This window comes from Polypterus senegalus, chromosome 4, assembly GCF_016835505.1.
Source record: "Polypterus senegalus isolate Bchr_013 chromosome 4, ASM1683550v1, whole genome shotgun sequence".
Classification (NCBI taxonomy): Eukaryota; Metazoa; Chordata; class Cladistia; order Polypteriformes; family Polypteridae; genus Polypterus; species Polypterus senegalus.
This window is the reverse complement of record NC_053157.1, coordinates 241200815-241216733: the sequence shown is the minus strand read 5'-3', so window position 1 is coordinate 241216733 and position 15919 is coordinate 241200815. Positions and strand designations below refer to the sequence as shown.

General features: G+C 40.3%; 2 protein-coding genes across 4 annotated transcripts in view; one reads left to right on the top strand and one right to left on the bottom strand.

The window, feature by feature from the left end:
• Positions 1–15919, bottom strand: part of LOC120528956 (E3 ubiquitin/ISG15 ligase TRIM25-like) — a 208159-nt gene that overhangs the window by 179593 nt on the left and 12647 nt on the right. The gene's annotated exons all lie outside the window — the stretch shown is intronic.
• Positions 1348–4845, top strand: LOC120528320 (E3 ubiquitin/ISG15 ligase TRIM25-like). Of its 3 annotated transcripts, none has more exons than XR_005633484.1 (3): positions 1348–1932; positions 3540–3822; positions 4057–4148. XR_005633484.1 is itself a non-coding variant. In XM_039752466.1 (3 exons), the coding sequence occupies exons 1-3, from the start codon at positions 2798–2800 to the stop codon at positions 4612–4614; spliced, it is 1332 nt and encodes a 443-aa protein (XP_039608400.1). In that variant the 5' UTR covers positions 2757–2797; the 3' UTR covers positions 4615–4845. The 3 variants fall into 3 exon arrangements, 2 of the variants coding, with proteins under 2 accessions (XP_039608401.1, XP_039608400.1); XM_039752466.1 differs by lacking the exon at positions 1348–1932 and adding an exon at positions 2757–3288 and having other exon boundaries at positions 4057–4845; XM_039752467.1 differs by lacking the exon at positions 3540–3822 and having other exon boundaries at positions 4057–4833.

The following is a 15919-nucleotide window of genomic DNA, read 5'->3' as shown; positions in this document are numbered from 1 at the left end:
GGGACGATTAGGGGGACAAAATGACAAGGCCTTGGAGGGAAATTTAGCAAAGACATCTTTATGGAGGGCACACATTGATCTTTAATAACTACAGAGATACAGGATTTCAGTTTTAGGTCTTATCTGAAGGACAGCACCATTTATACAGCACAGTGTCCTCATCACTGCACTGGGGTAATGGGATCAACATTCAGACCACCGGGTAAGCCCCCTGTTGGCCTCACCAACAACTCTTCCAGCAGACACACAAGCTTTTCCTAGATGGTCTCTAATCCAAGTACTGGCCAGGCCTGAATAAGCTTAGGTTGAGGTAGATGACCTGATCTGAAGAGCATGTGGTGTGTCTGCTGGCTAGAGAAGAGTAAGGATGGCAGAAGTAAGACCCCCGTGGTTGGTAACTGGTATAAAACCAAATGTTATACGAGCCTTCATGTGTCTTAGAGACATCTGTACATTTATTAGTGCTGGTGATAGCGAGTCTGTGTGGGGCACTGAGAAGTGACAGGCTGGAGGGGGCACTCTTATGTACTTAAGTGGAATGAGTTTGTGGTGGGCTATTACAGAGGGACTGGCATCAGGGCATCACTTATACCCAATTGTGTGACTCGGATCTGTGTGTGTTAATCGTAGGGTGCAGGAGTAGACGAGCCTGTTCAACAGACTTGATTACGTCTCACAAATCCTGAAATAAAATGACTTGAATAACCAAGAAAATCTAAAAAACTGTGAAGGAGCCGAGAGCGGCAAACACCTGCTGTGTGTTACGTGTCTGTCTGTCTGTCTGTCTGTCTGTCTGTCTGTCTGTCTGTCTGTCTGTCATCAGTTTTTAAGATGTTTTCATATTTCTACTATCCTTGTGTTTATTAATTTATCATATTATTCTGTTTCTTCAACTGAGTGGGCTTCAGTTGGGGTCTTTACTGAATAATCTGATAAATTCCTGTCATGGACAAAGAAAAACACAAAAATTCATTATTGATAAGCAGGAGATGAGAACTTATTATGGGATGAATAATTTGTTTAATAAAGAGGACTAATATGGAGTCTAATGTGGACTTCAGTGTGTAATAAATGAATAAGAAATACTGACGTGAATGACACTTTAGCAGACCCCCTGTGACAGGTCATCTCTTCTCTCACTTGGTGGTCTTCACTCTCTGAGCTCCTGTCTCACATTAACTGTTCACCCTCAGTGTCTCCTCAGATGTTCTCTCTGTCAGCTCTCAGCTTTCTCTTTAAATCTCCTCCTCCTCCTACTCGCTGAGCTCAGATAAACTTTCACTTTTGTTTCTTCACAAGTCACTTCCTTGTTGTCTGACTGATTCTCTCTGCCTGCCTCTCCTCAGACTGACGATGGCTGAAGCCCAGCTGTGTGGATTACAGGATGAGTTCACCTGCTCGGTGTGTCTGGACACCCTGACTGATCCTGTCTCAATCCCCTGTGGACATAATTTCTGCCTAAAGTGCCTCACGGATTACTGGGATCAGAGCCAAGTGTGGAGCTGTCCTCAATGCAGACACACCTTCATGTTGAGGCCTGAGCTGAACAGAAACACTCTGCTGAATGAAGTCATCAAGAAATTAAAGAAGACGACACTCAGTTCTCCTCCTCCTCAGAATTATGCCGGCCCTGGAGACGTGGAGTGTGACTTCTGTACTGGTAAGAAGTTCAGAGCAGTGAAGTCCTGTCTATCCTGTCCGGCCTCCTACTGTCAGACTCACTTGCAGCCTCACTATGAAGTAGCGACCCTGAAGCACCACAAGCTGGCTGATCCTGATAGAAATCTGAAGGAGAAACTCTGTGAGAAACATCAGAAAAGTCTGGAGATATTCTGTAAAACTGATGATTCCTGTATCTGCTTGATGTGTATGGTGACTGGACATAAAAATCATGAAATGGTCGAGCTGGAGACGGAAAGAAAAGAAAAGGAGGTGAGTGATGTTTAGTGTTTAATGGAAACTGTTTGAATAACTTTGAGTTAAGGAATTTGTACATTTAATATGACAGAGATATCTATTTATCTACAGTAAAACTTGATTAACTGTCAAGACTAAATAACAAAAACCCAACCTTCTGCACACCAGCGTCTCCCAATTACTACTGCGAGTTCTGCACATTAGAACAACAGAAATCCCAGTGTCCGTTACGTACCTTCAGCTTTAATAACGGTTTGTAGCTTTTCTCTTTTGTTATAATTAAACTAAACTACTATACATTGTTATGGCCTATCAACATATGTGTGTGCTGTTTGAACTTATTAAACGTTTACGAAACAGCAACAGCTCTTCAAGTATTGCTTCAATGACGAAGTAGGAAGGCCAACAGTGAACGATATAAAGTGGGATGCTGAAATAATTGAAAAATGTGTTGAAAATGGAAACCAGTGACGATAATGTTATTCTGTATTACAGTTTTTCTCGATTGGTTTGGCTCATTTCCTGAAACCGAGATGACATTCTCAAAATAACTTGGACAAATCTCCAAACCACCTTGCAATTGTTCACAACAGAATGTCATTTTTCATTGTTTTAATCAAATTGCAAATGCTTTAGTACATGTCTCAAGTGACTCTGTGCTTCTTTTCAAATGATTATGTACAAGTAGCTACAGTTAGCACAATGAGCCCACATTTAGCACATTTTCCAAATAAATAGATCTTGCCGATCTAAACTGATTAGTTGATTTTTCAGTGAAATGGTCACTCACTCCAAAACATATCAGCATGGTTTCATTGTGTAAGTCATCATATGCACAATTGTCTGTTCAACTGTCAAAATTAGTCAAAGATATAATACCATGAAAGAATATCTTGGAACATTTGATAAAGTTACGACAGTACTTGACAATCAATCAGGTGAAATTAGAACTAACGAAGGAGCAGTTTCCCACATCTCAGATGACCAATCAAACAGGTTGTTCAGATACCTGACAGGTGTTGTCTATGATTATGACTGCTGCCAAAAGTATATAGACAGAGCTTGGCGCGGGGCCAGTTTCATTTGCAGTGTGAACATGGAAGCACCTCGCCAAGTACAACAGCAACTTCCTGCTCGAGGAAGAGGAGGAAGAAGAAGAGGAAGAGGAGGAGTGAGAATGCGTGGAGGAATAGGGGGAAGAGGCCGAGGAGCACGGAGGCACCATGATGTCCCAGATGAAATCCGGGCCACCCTTATTGACCACGTAATAAACCATCGCCTCACAATGGCAGAGGCAGGTCGCCGAGTGCAGCCTAATGTGCCTCGGTCTACAGTCTCCTCCATCATCCAAACCTTTCGCAGGGAAAACAGGTACAGAACTATGCTATTGAACTATTCAGTGTTGGTGTGTGTGTAGGCCTAGAGTACTGTAATATCGTCATGTGATGTTATATGATACTATAAAAATGACAAAGACAAAAAAATGGAGAAAATACTGTGAATAGTATTCCAGTCACTGTGCAGTGCATCACACTTCTAGTACCATAAGACAGCAGTACAATTACATTGGTAACTCATTTTGTAACAAATTTACAGTGTTGACCTTTGACTTGTATGTCTAGGATTGGACGACAGCCTCAAGTGGGTGGCAGAAGAAAACTTCTAAATGAACAACAAGAACAAGAAATATGCAACATGGTCATTGCAAATAATGCCATCACATTGAGACAGATTCGTAATGCAATCCTGCTAGACAATGTAATGTTCCAAAATATAAACTCTATCAGCATCTCCACAATAGACTGGGTATTGAAGAAACATCAGATGACCATGAAACAGATTTACAGGGTACCATTTAAGAGAAACTCTGCCAGAGTGAAAGGGCTGCGGTACCAGTATGTGCATGTAAGTCAACTACTGGTTGTCTATCATTGTAACACTATTACAGTAAGACATGGTTACCACTGTTTTTTTGTTTTGCGTTATCCTTTTCACCTTCAGAATCCAGCTTTGTGTGACTAGAGCATTTTCCTAGAAATTGTCTTCAGTTTCCCACTCCCTGTTTGTACAGTACTTTAGATCCTCCCTGCAGTATCTGTCTCTACTTGACTGATTAGATTTATTTCTATTCTATTGTAGAGAATTATGGCATTAGAAGGCAACGAAACCCCTCACATCCTAGTGTTCGTTGATGAAGCTGGCTTCAACCTGGCCAAAGGTCGAAGGCGTGGCCGTAACATCATTGGCCACCGAGCCACTGTGGATGTCCCAGGCCAGCGAGGAGCAAATATAACAATGTGTGCCGCTATATCAGAAAGAGGTGTGGCCACACATATTCCCAGTTTAGGGCCCTACAATACACAAAAGCTCCTCAATTTTTTGGACCACCTTTATACTGATCTGATCCCAGAAAATGAGAGAGGTGTAGAAGGACCTCAGCTACCACATTATGTCATTGTGTGGGATAATGTGAACTTCCACCGCGGCCCACGCATCAGAACCTGGTTCACCACCCATCCCTGGATGCTAATGGAGTTTCTTCCACCTTACTCTCCTTTCCTGAATCCAATTGAGGAGTTTTTTCAGCTTGGAGGTGGAGGGTGTATGAGCATCAGGCTCAAGACCAGAGGGCCCTGCTGCATGCAATGGATGCTGCATGTGAGGACATCACAGGGGATCAATGTAGGGGATGGTTGAGACATTGAGAAAATATCCGTTGCGATGTGGATGAGAATTTATGGCCTGACAGAGAGCAGCGCGTCGATGGCCAGGAGGATGAGGATGGTGGCCAGGAAGAGAGGGTGACAATGGCGACCACTAAAAATATTACTGTACTATAGTTCTGAGACTTTATTTACAGTATGGTGGGCTAGAGTTTTTGTTTTTGTTTGTGTTTATAACTGTTCACATTTACAGAATCCTGTATATGTTTTCTTTTCACAGTATGTTCTCTAATGTCAACATTTCTTTGTACGAATAAAAATGTTTACAGTTTCCTTGAGTATGAGTGGTTTATTGGAGGCTGATTTTACTGTAAAATCTTTTGGTTTTATTCATAGTGGTATTCTGTTGCTAGACCTGTGCCTCAGTGACAAAACGTCTAAGCATTTTGACTTGCAGTGCTTAAACAATGCCAAAGGTATAATGCATTTTGGGGGCATTGACTATTTATATGGGAAGGATATTTAGTTTTGACACATGGATAAACTCTTTTGGGAGAGATATGAGCTTTTGCAGGGGATCCATGGTGTTGTGCTAAACCATCCGGGGTATTCTGACAAAAGCACTAAATGAATGCACATGTGCCAAGGCAATTGAGAAGGATCTGTGCTATTCTGACTGTACTGACCTTTTATATGGGAAAGGAATCTGCTTTTGAAGCATGGACGAAGAGTTTGGGGTAAGATATTTGTTTTGCTAGTGAGCTATAATGTTGGGCAGCACTGTAAGACTGTTTGGCCAAATGACCTTATGGTTTTGAGAATGTCATCTCGGTTTCAAAAAATGAGCCAAACCAATCGAGAAAAACTGTAATGTTAATGGTCTTCTACATTGTAATTTTCATTATATATTCTGTTATATCAGGTTGTGTTAATATATTGTGGTGTTAAGGCAGCTTGTGATGCTCTGTATGGGGGCAGAAAGGGCGTAAAGCTGTAAGTGATGGGACTGGCTGAGGGGCTTCTGTTCTGTGAGGGGCGGACAGGAGAAGTGAGGAGAGAAGGGAAGGTGTGGAGCAGGGAGTCAGGAGACAATAAGCAGGAGTGTTTGTGGTATCAGAAATACACAACGAGAATGGCAGGAGATAATCTGATCGGTAGGGAAAGCTTTCTTTGATTGTTTAGGAGGTGAGCTCTGTAAGCCAAATAACAAAGTGTAAGACAGGACACCGCTTGTTAGGGAACGAAGACTCCACGTAAAACGTAGAAAACTCCAGGACCTCTGAGTTGTATTAGCTTATTGCACTGGTCATTACAATATTATATAAATTAATTCATTTTGATAATACTCTATTATATTTTGTTAATATAGTTTTTTACGACCGTTCGCTAAATTAATCTACTGTATGTCATTTTTAAAGTAGCTGCTCTGCTATCCGTCTTTTCTCTTTTCCGTCACAGCCTCGGTCCTGAACCCTGACTGATAATCGAAGTTTTACTGGACCTTATAAACCTGATGTTTTAAGTTCAGAGCATTGGCTGCTGGAGTCCATCCTGGTGAGACTGGTGCAAGTCACGAAACAGCTCAGGATGAGATCCCCAAGATGGCCCACAAACAACTGAGTTCTCTCCTCACAGCCAGCTGAGTTTCTTTCTGCTCTGATCAGTTTCTCTTTTGAGTTTCTAAGGTAGTGGGAGGCCAACTATAGCCTGCTGTCTAGAAATGTCCCACCAAACGTATGATTATGACAAAGACTCACTACTACACAACCTCAATGTACAGTAAGTTCAGATAAAGACACTTAACTTCAGTCCACCATTTGGTGTTTCTTCAAATAAACGACTAGTGTCACATCGGCTCTGCTGGGTCACAGTAAGTGACACAAATGTGGCCGAGTCCTCGCTGGAATATTAAAAGAGCTCGGTTCACAGGTGAACCAAGAAACCAACATCTTAAACAACAATGAAGTCTATGAAGTGGCCTGATATTTAATCAGTTTACTATGAATCAGGTCACTAATATCGACATCTAATTTTTGATCTCTTTATGTTTTCTGTTGTTTGGCTATCACTTGATTTGGATTGATTTACATAAATCAGTTCTTCAGATGTCCCTGAAAGCAGACATGTAATTGTAATACAGACTGGCACTGCTTGGTCAGAAGTCTTTTTCTTAAGCTGCCACCTCCTGCTCCTCTTTTATTGACTCGTAACTTCAGCTCAGATGTCAGTTCAATTCACCAGGACTCTCCTTGACAGTTTTGGGTGCCATCTGATCAGTCTGATCAAACACAGCAAATGATACCCAGTGATGTCTCAGTATGTTACTCTTTATCACTTTGTGACTGAAGAAGGAGCCAAAACTCAACTTGATGGACAACACTTAGCAGGAATTAGCAGTAAAAAGGTTGGATTTCTGTTCATCCAAGACACCTACAGCAGCAAGTCCACTTCATCCTTTATAACCCTTTGTAAGCACTAGAACTCTGATCTCTGCCCCTGGATTACCTTCTGTCCTGTAGTAAGACCCTTATTGTGACCATCACAAAGGCTAAATGATCTCTTCTGCTCCAAAGGGTAACATAGTGCCAGACGGTAAGAGCTCAAGACCCCTGTAATGGAGTTGAACATGGGGGTCTCATTCAGTCCTGACTTGATAAAGGAAAGCAAAGTGCACAAGTAAGAGAGACCACCTATAAAATCTGTATAATTACCGAAGGAGAACATCAACCAGCAGTTGTACATTTTTTTGCCACTAAAAGATAACCAGCAAGTGTGAAACCTCAACGACTTTAAACTGCAGAACAACTCACAGTCACAGGAGAAAAGGACAAGAGAGAGAAAAGAATCTGTTAGAAGAAAGAAAAAGCAAACTGAATGTTCTTAAATGTGTGACAGAGGAAGCTCTCCATGGACACAACAATCTGGACAAAGCGTCACCTCCACCTGAGTGACCATAAATCAAGTCAGGAGTTCACCTGCTCGGAGTCTGAGAACTTATGACTGTGACTCGGTAGTTAAGATAAAGCCAGAGGTGAATTCTGGGAGTTGACATCACCATAACTGTGTGAAGGAGAAGGCTTAGCTGTTGTGAGTGTCTCTTCATAAATTCAGTAAGAAAACTAAAGTAGACTTGAATCAGTTCAGAGCAGCGTCTCACACACACAGAGGAGCTGTAAGGGAGTGTAGACAACCTGTGAGGAAAACCAAACTGCCATCACAGTGCTGACTCTAGAAACTTAATAAGTAACTAAGAACTGAAGCCGAACTGAGACGAGACCATTTAAAAGCTGGTTCTGAATGAATGATGTGTCCTGGGATATTTGTGGGATAAAAATTATGAGAAATAAAATCACAAGTTATGTGCCTTTCTATAAGTGCAAGAGATGAACCAACTAAGGTAACACAGACTCATGTTTGGTGTTGTCTGTTGATGTCGTCTGTCTGTATACACTTGAATACGTACATCTTCTGGTGTCCTTATATTAGAAATACATTTTATTTTTCGACTGTGACTTGTCCCTGGTGGAGTCTGCATGTTCTAATTGTGTTTATGGAAGATAAAAAATTTATGTATTAGCAGTATTTGCATAAATGGACATAAAAGTAATTAACAGCTTCTAAAGCATTAGATTAAGCATAAATTAGAATGACAAGCTAATAATAAGATATGTCCAGCAAATGGTTAAATAAAGACATAAGTTATATTGCATTTTCTAGTTAAAGCCTGATTGAAAATTATCAATATTGGGAAAGGAAGGATAGAACAGGAAGAGAATGACGTGTAGAAACTACCCCATGAGATAAAAAGAAAGGAGAATAAGAACACCTGTTGAGTGATACTAATAACAAAATGTTTAAGAAATGGTCAGGATAGGTACGTGAGAAACCAGCTGGAATAGTGAGTCAGCAGAAAAAAGAAAAGGCATTGTGACAACGAGGTCAAGATGATGTAATGTATGAAAAATTAAATTAGTATATTCATGTACTAGTATACATAAATATAGAAAATATATAAGCATTAACCTTAGGGCAGAAATTAATGCAAGTCAGGCATGCCAAGCAAGTGATTAAACAAAAGCACATACCATATATTTTTTTTAATTATAGCTTAGCTTTAAGCTACAAGTATAAACTAGCATGAAAGCCAAGGAAGGGGATGTGATAAGATTGTACAAATATGGAAGAAGGAACTTCTGCCCAGCCAAGGCCAATAAAATTGAACAAAACAGAAAGTAAAAATGGACAATAGACAGTGAAAATACAGGAGGCCAGCTACTGGGGAAGTCAGGAGATCATAATGGTTCTCATGAGAACTCGAAGTATCGGCTGGGCAGTGGCAGATTGGAGTCAGAGAAAAACAGGAAATGAGCTAATGTGAGCGAGGTCGGAATGAAAAGAAATGACTACAACAACAACAACAACATTTATTTATATAGCACATTTTCATACAAAAACTGTAGCACAAAGTGTTTTACATAATGAAGAATAGAAAAATAAAAGACACAGTAAGAAAAATAAGTGAGACACACTGAGACACTCCTTGGGTGATTTTTGGATATACAAGACAAGAGAAATTCTGTTCTTTGCAGTGTGAGGTGCGCAGAGTGAAGAGTAAAGCAGATAGGCCTGTTCCTTGTGCTGCTCCAGTGTTGCTCACACAGTCCTTGAGTCTGCCTGACAGATAGTCCATCATCAGGACACCACAGACTCACCCACCTACACATCTCTGAGCTGACCCCTTAACAGGGATGGCTGGGTGGTATTGAAGGCTCTGGTGAAACCAAAACATATAAACATAATAAACATTTCTTGATTATAAGAGACGAGATGTGATCTTTCTGAAGAGAATTTTTGGAAGTTCAGAGAGACGGGTTTCAAGATCTACGAGATGGTGACTTTTGCCATTTTGAAAGTCAACAGAAGTTAAAGTAAAGATCACATTCACACTGACAAACGGAAATTATTACTCAGTGAAATAACAGAACAGCGAAAAGAGATTGAATATATTGTTTGGATTGAAACTTTAAGTCAGAGACTTGTAGATCGTCTAATTCGTGTTACCATCAGTGAAAAGTAGTGTTTCTTCCCAATGAAGAGGCCTCTCCGCAAGAATTAAAAGATTTGTGGTTTGGTGAAAGTGAAATCCACGTACGCGGTCACACTTGGGTCACAGAGTAGCACAGATACACAGGAGATTTTAGAGACAAACGTTATTCAGACACTTCAAACAAACACAAGTCTCTTTCAGGAGTGAATTGAGCTCCATGTGTAGTCGGAGGGAACAGTTCTGTCTCTCAATTAGAAGAATAGAAAATCTTCCTGTTCATAGGGGCGCGCCTCGGGAGCGGGACCACCACAGGAGCAGAGGATGTATGGAGGAGAAGGGAAACAAGGCAGTGAGACATAAAGACAGGTGCTGTACAGGCTTTTAAATGTTCAAAGTGTCACACGAACCAAACCTGGGGGTGAGTGAGCGAAGTGAGAAGGAGGCGTAACTCACTAGTTTTATTAAAAATAATAATTCATCACCTAAGCAAAACACCTGAGATAAGTAATATATCAAAAATATAATTTCTGAGTTTTAGAATTACTTTTACTTGCCTTCTTCCTGAATTCAACAGAATCATTTCAGTATTTCAGTATCTTACTTGACTCCAGAAAATGAAAACAGCAGACAACGTCCTCACATGTCTGACTCAGGATATCAAATGGCCTTGCAGATCCTATCATTGCTGACATGACGTGTTTTAAGTCCTCCTGGCCTTTCACCAGTTTCTTTACTTTACACTCCAGTTTCTTTTTATTATTTTTGGTGTTGTGTGAACTTCACATTTCAAGAACTACCTCACACACCAGTGTGCCTTCAAATTGTCTTCTGTATTTGATGTTCTCTTCAAGCCGAAACTCAATCTTACATCAATTAAATTAAACCTTTCTTTTAATCTTTATTGTCATTCCTGTTTGTTAAATCAAATCTAAGTTTTGTCATGAAATGTCAAACAAATGTGTTTTGAAAATATCAGGAGTCAGAAAGAGAAAAAGAAATCACAAAGTGAACGTAAATTCTGATCTGACCATGCGTGTCCTCTTGTGTGTCCAAACAGAAACATCTGGGGGCGACACTGAGTGACATCAAGAGGAAACTTGAGGAGAGAGAGAAGACACTGAAGGAGACGAGGAGGGCGATGGACGAGATGAAGGTGAGTGGAATAAGAAGACAACACTTCATATCAAAGAAAGGAGAAATAAATGAGAACTTGAGGAGCAGCAGAGCTTCACTGGTGATGATGAGTAGGGACATGAGAAGGGAGAGTTAGAGAAGACATGTTGTGGTGTCCTTCATGGCCTTTCACTGTTGACAGTATCCCAGGTGTTATTCAATGGAGACTCAGACATCCATCCATTCATTTACTAACCCGTTGAATCCGAATAGGGTCACGGGGGTCTGCTGGAGCCAATCCCAGCCAACACAGGGCACAAGGCAGGAACCAATCCTGGGCAGGGTGCCAACCCACCGCAGGACACACACAAACACACCAAGCACACACTAGGGCCAATGTAGAGAGACTCAAACAGCATCACCCTAAAGTCCTCTGATATTCCATCAACTACTTAAAGGAAACTTAACTTTACTGACAGAAACTCACACTGAAGGTTGACGCTGATGTTCTGAATGAGATCAGCAGGCACAACGTCCATTAATGGTCTAAGTTGTTTTTATTTTTAAAATATCATTGCATACAATCAAGTTCAGCTTATACAACAAATGTCTTTCAAAGTCAAACTAAAAAATAATAAAAAAAAAATCAGAAAGTTAAAATAGAAATCTAAACAAACAAAAAAATTAAAAACTACGAACAGGATTTACGCTGTAGCCAAGAAAAAGAGAGAAGAGTCGAGAACTGCGCCAAAATTCCTGATAATTTAAATAGATAGATAAAAAAATAATTTTTTTAATAAAAAGGCAGAATTTCCTTTTCCCCTGCTATGGTTGCTTTTTTAAAAGTTTTATTAATTAGATCTTACCATATTTTACAAAGGTTTTGAACAGATCTTCTAAGAGAGAATTTGTTTTTTTTAAATGTCAAACATCAGTGACCCAGTGACTTATCACAGGTGGGCTGGGGGTCTTCAAGTTCAGCAGCACAAGACTACAAGCTCACAATGTGGTAAAGTCAGTTACAGTCAATGTGTCCTCCTCCACTTTAGGCCCCTCTGGTAGCCCACCAACCACAACTGTTAGTAAGTTAGGAGTGATTGTGACCCCAAGGAAGTCTGATAAAACATTCAAACATTTTGGCCCTCAATGATGTTACTTTGTTTTCCTCCTTAAACATGTGGCCCAGTTAGGCTGGATATCGATTCCCACACTCGCAGGTTCGATTCTTCCCAATTTTAAATGAGATAAATGTGGTCGATGAAAGAGTCGAAGTCAGATGGTTGAATACTTCGCACATATGGAGCTGGAGTGTATTCTATGCATGATTGACTTTCACTCCTTTTCCCTTAAAGGGGATATTATTTGAAATGTTTTTATATGTTGTTGAAATGCAGTCTGACTCCTCAGCACTGATCAGGATTTCTTCTGGAAAAAAAATGGGTGGAAAGTGTGGAAAACTGGGTAGGTTATTTTGGTAGATTTTTGTTGTCTGTAGCTTCTGTAAACTTTCCTAATAATAGTGGAGCTAACTTAGATGAAAACGTCTTTATAAAATTACACTGGTTTCCATCAGGGCCTGTTGTTTTCCCACTTTGGAGTGAGTCTACAGCATCCAGTAACTCTGAGAGTGTCAGAGGTTTGTCCAGTTCCTCTTCACTAATAGTGTCCAGCTGTTGTCTTTGTTTTATATCAAAGAACTCCTCAGATTGTGTCTCGTCTTCTTTAAACTGAGTAGAATATGAAGACTTATAGAACTTGCTAAATGCGTGTTATATTTTTTAGGCTTCATTACTTTATCTGCAGTTCCGCTGGTAATTTCTGTTATTGTGTTGCAAACTTCCTGCATGTTGATTGCTGAGCTAAGATCTTCTTAGCCTTCTCTCCACGTTCACTGTAATGATGTTGTGATTTAAAAATGAGTTGATCAGGATCTTTTCCTATCAAGAGGTTAAATTCTGATTGGACAGCCTGTCTTTTCTTGAAAAATACCTCATTTGGAGAGATGGGATATTCTTGATTTATTCTGGAGGTCGTAATGGCCTTCTCTTGTTCATTCTTGTATCTCTCAGTTTTATTAGACTTCACAAATTAAGGATCTCCACTGTTTGACTGAGTGCAGACTTTACATAACATACACCTCCAAATGTTTTACTTAGCTTTAATATTTTATCACAAAGGGCAGTAAGGTTGTCCAGTGGTGGCATCTGATGAATTTCAGATCCACTTTCCTCCATTCACTTTCCGTGTGGAGTTTACCCGTTCTTCCAGTATCTTAGTGGGTTTCTTCCTGTTATTCCAGATCTTCCACCACATCCTCACATTTCAGTTTGGTTAATTGGCAGAAACCCCAAATTGTCTTCCATTGTGATCACTAGTGTAGCTCTGACCCTGTAATGAGCTGGCAGACTGTCTATGGTAGCACACTCTCCGATGCACATTTCTGTCAGGATTCATTTATGTGAATGTTCTCATCCAGCAGAAACAGAACTCTTCACACACATTTCTGTGCCCAGACAGACCAAACTTATCCAATCTAATTTATTTAACACAGTCTCACATTAAACAGACCAACACCATCGAGTGTACTAAAGTACTAAACACAGCCGGTCCAGACCAGTGGGGTGTGTCTTTAGTTCAAAGAAAGTAGGCGGGGCACAATCTGTCACTCAACACTGTGTCGTCCAATCCAGACAAAGAGGAGACATCTGAAGAAGTACAAGTGAAGGAGAGCCAACCTCACAGACTGACCTTCACTTCGGTTTATGTTTCTACGGCGTCTGCTTTTGTTGTTTCCTCCTAGAATTCCTACCTATTAGTGATGCATGAAATCTCCTCTCTACACCCATGATGACTGTGACATTTTTCAGCCAGGATTCCTTCCACTTAATATTGTTCACAGTCTTGTTTCATATCTTTTTTGTTTATTTATTAATGTTAATGTTGATTTGGTTGAGTATGTGCTTTATTCTTTGTATTTGATTTTGTGTATAAGCTGCCTTTGTTATGTTCCATGTGGTTTGTGTGTGGCTCACCAAGAGGTGGACCACCTGCCAATCACCACCATGAGCTTCCCTTCCACCCTATAAAATCCGAGGGTCTTCCACAGTTTCATTGTGAATGTGCTCTGCGAGTTTGTTAAGTTACTGTGTTCTTTTAGCTGTGTCTTATGCTTTTGGGATTTTCTGGATTTTTTAGCCTGTGGTTTGTTTTTCAACCGCTGTCTTTGGATTCTGTTTGGAAACTTTGTTTTGGATTGGCTTGTATGGCTCAAAAGAGTGTCTGTGTATTTGGAATACAACTTTATGATGAATAAATGTTTAATTATATAAAGATTCTATGAGGGCCATTATCTATCTATCTATCTATCTATCTATCTATCTATCTATCTATCTATCTATCTATCTATCTATCTATCTATCTATCTATCTATCTATCTATCTATCTATCTATCTATCTGTCTGTCTTCCTCAGTCTTATGTGTGGCATATGCTGAACTTCTGATCACTTTGTCATTACTGCTCCTCATCTTTTTACCGAAGTCTTAAAATATTCTGCAGTACTGGTGGTCTGATCCATCCTCTTATAATTGTTCATTTAGAACTGGACACATGTGACAATGACAACTGGATCCTTCCATCCCTACTCCAGCCTGGAGCCTATCCACCCAACCAGGGAGGTTTTCCACATGTGCATCATAAGGCAAAACACCATATGAGACTCTCTGTATCTGGTGTAAAGCTTCATCTAAATTCCCTAATAGTAAATCTCATATTATCATTTCTTCCCCATTCTAATGGCTGGTTAGGAGGTGACCTTTTAGGGCTTCTCATCCTCACCTTCTATCGTAGAGTTATGTGAGTCACTGTCCAGATGTGCAAAGTTCTGAAAACAGCAGAACACCTCTAGCTTTGGGGTTGATGATCCTGGACAGCAGGCACCTTTTACCTCACATTTAAATGAGACTTTGGATCACTTTCTCACGGAGTTAAAATTGCTGTAGCGAGAAACTTTTAAGTGCCGGGTCTTAGCTAACATTAAATAAAGCCGTGGACATCGTAACATCACACGAGAGAGAAGCTCACGTGAACTGACTGAATGCAGTAAGAGTGATCACTTCCATGCATCAAACCTGTTCAAAAAACGCATTACACAATTGACAAGGTAGGAAAAGAATATTCTCTGAGCTGAGCTCCACAGCTAACGCGGTCTTGTGGAAGCAACTTCGTCACGCTGCCACCAAATACTCAGAGAAAAATCCACAAGATAATACACACGCTGTATCTAGAGTTTCTCCACACTCTGAATGTATTTCTTGTATCCCCGTTATACCCTTTGATCTCCCATTTCAATTCAAATGCCTCCAATTTCCAGTGAGGCTCTACTTCGCGATGACAAGTAATAAGTCTCAGGGACAGACCCTACAAAAGGTTGCCATTAATTTCAGGCAAGATTGCTTTTCTCCTGGACAAAACTATACGCTGCATTCTCAAGAGTGAGCTTGCGCAGCTTCGTCATATTACAACCAGAGTGCTGAACTGACAACGTGCTATATAAAGAGAACTATAACAATCATAATAAATGAACAATAAAACAGCAGAGAACCCGTGGATTAAATAAAAAGGCTGCTTCCTTGGTGAGGCAAGGAAAAAGGATGGCCTTATATGTCGTTCGTTTATAAAACAGCGGAGAGCCTTATATGAGCAGGCAGTCAGTTAAAGAGGGGAATCAAAAAATTACTATAATCGTAATAAACGAACAAAAAATAGCGGATAAGCCACGGATTAAAGAAAGGAAATGGGTACCTGAAAAGTAAAGTAAGTCTCAAATAGCTACACAATAACTATAACAATCGTAGTAAACGAACAATAAAACAGTACAGAACCGCGAAGCAAGGAGATAGGACGGCCTTATATGGCGTTCATTTATAAAACAGCGGAGAAGCTGTGTGAAGGCAGCTACACAAAAAAACAGCAGAGCACCACACTCTGAATGTATTCCTCGCATCACCATTATACCCTCTGATCTCCCATTTCAATTCAAATGCCTCCAATTTCCAGTAAGGCTCTGCTTTGCGATGACAATTAATAAGTCTCAGGGACAGACCCTACAAAAGGTTGCCATTGATTTGAGGCAACATTGCTTTTCTTCTGGACAAAACTATACGTTGCATTCTCAAAGT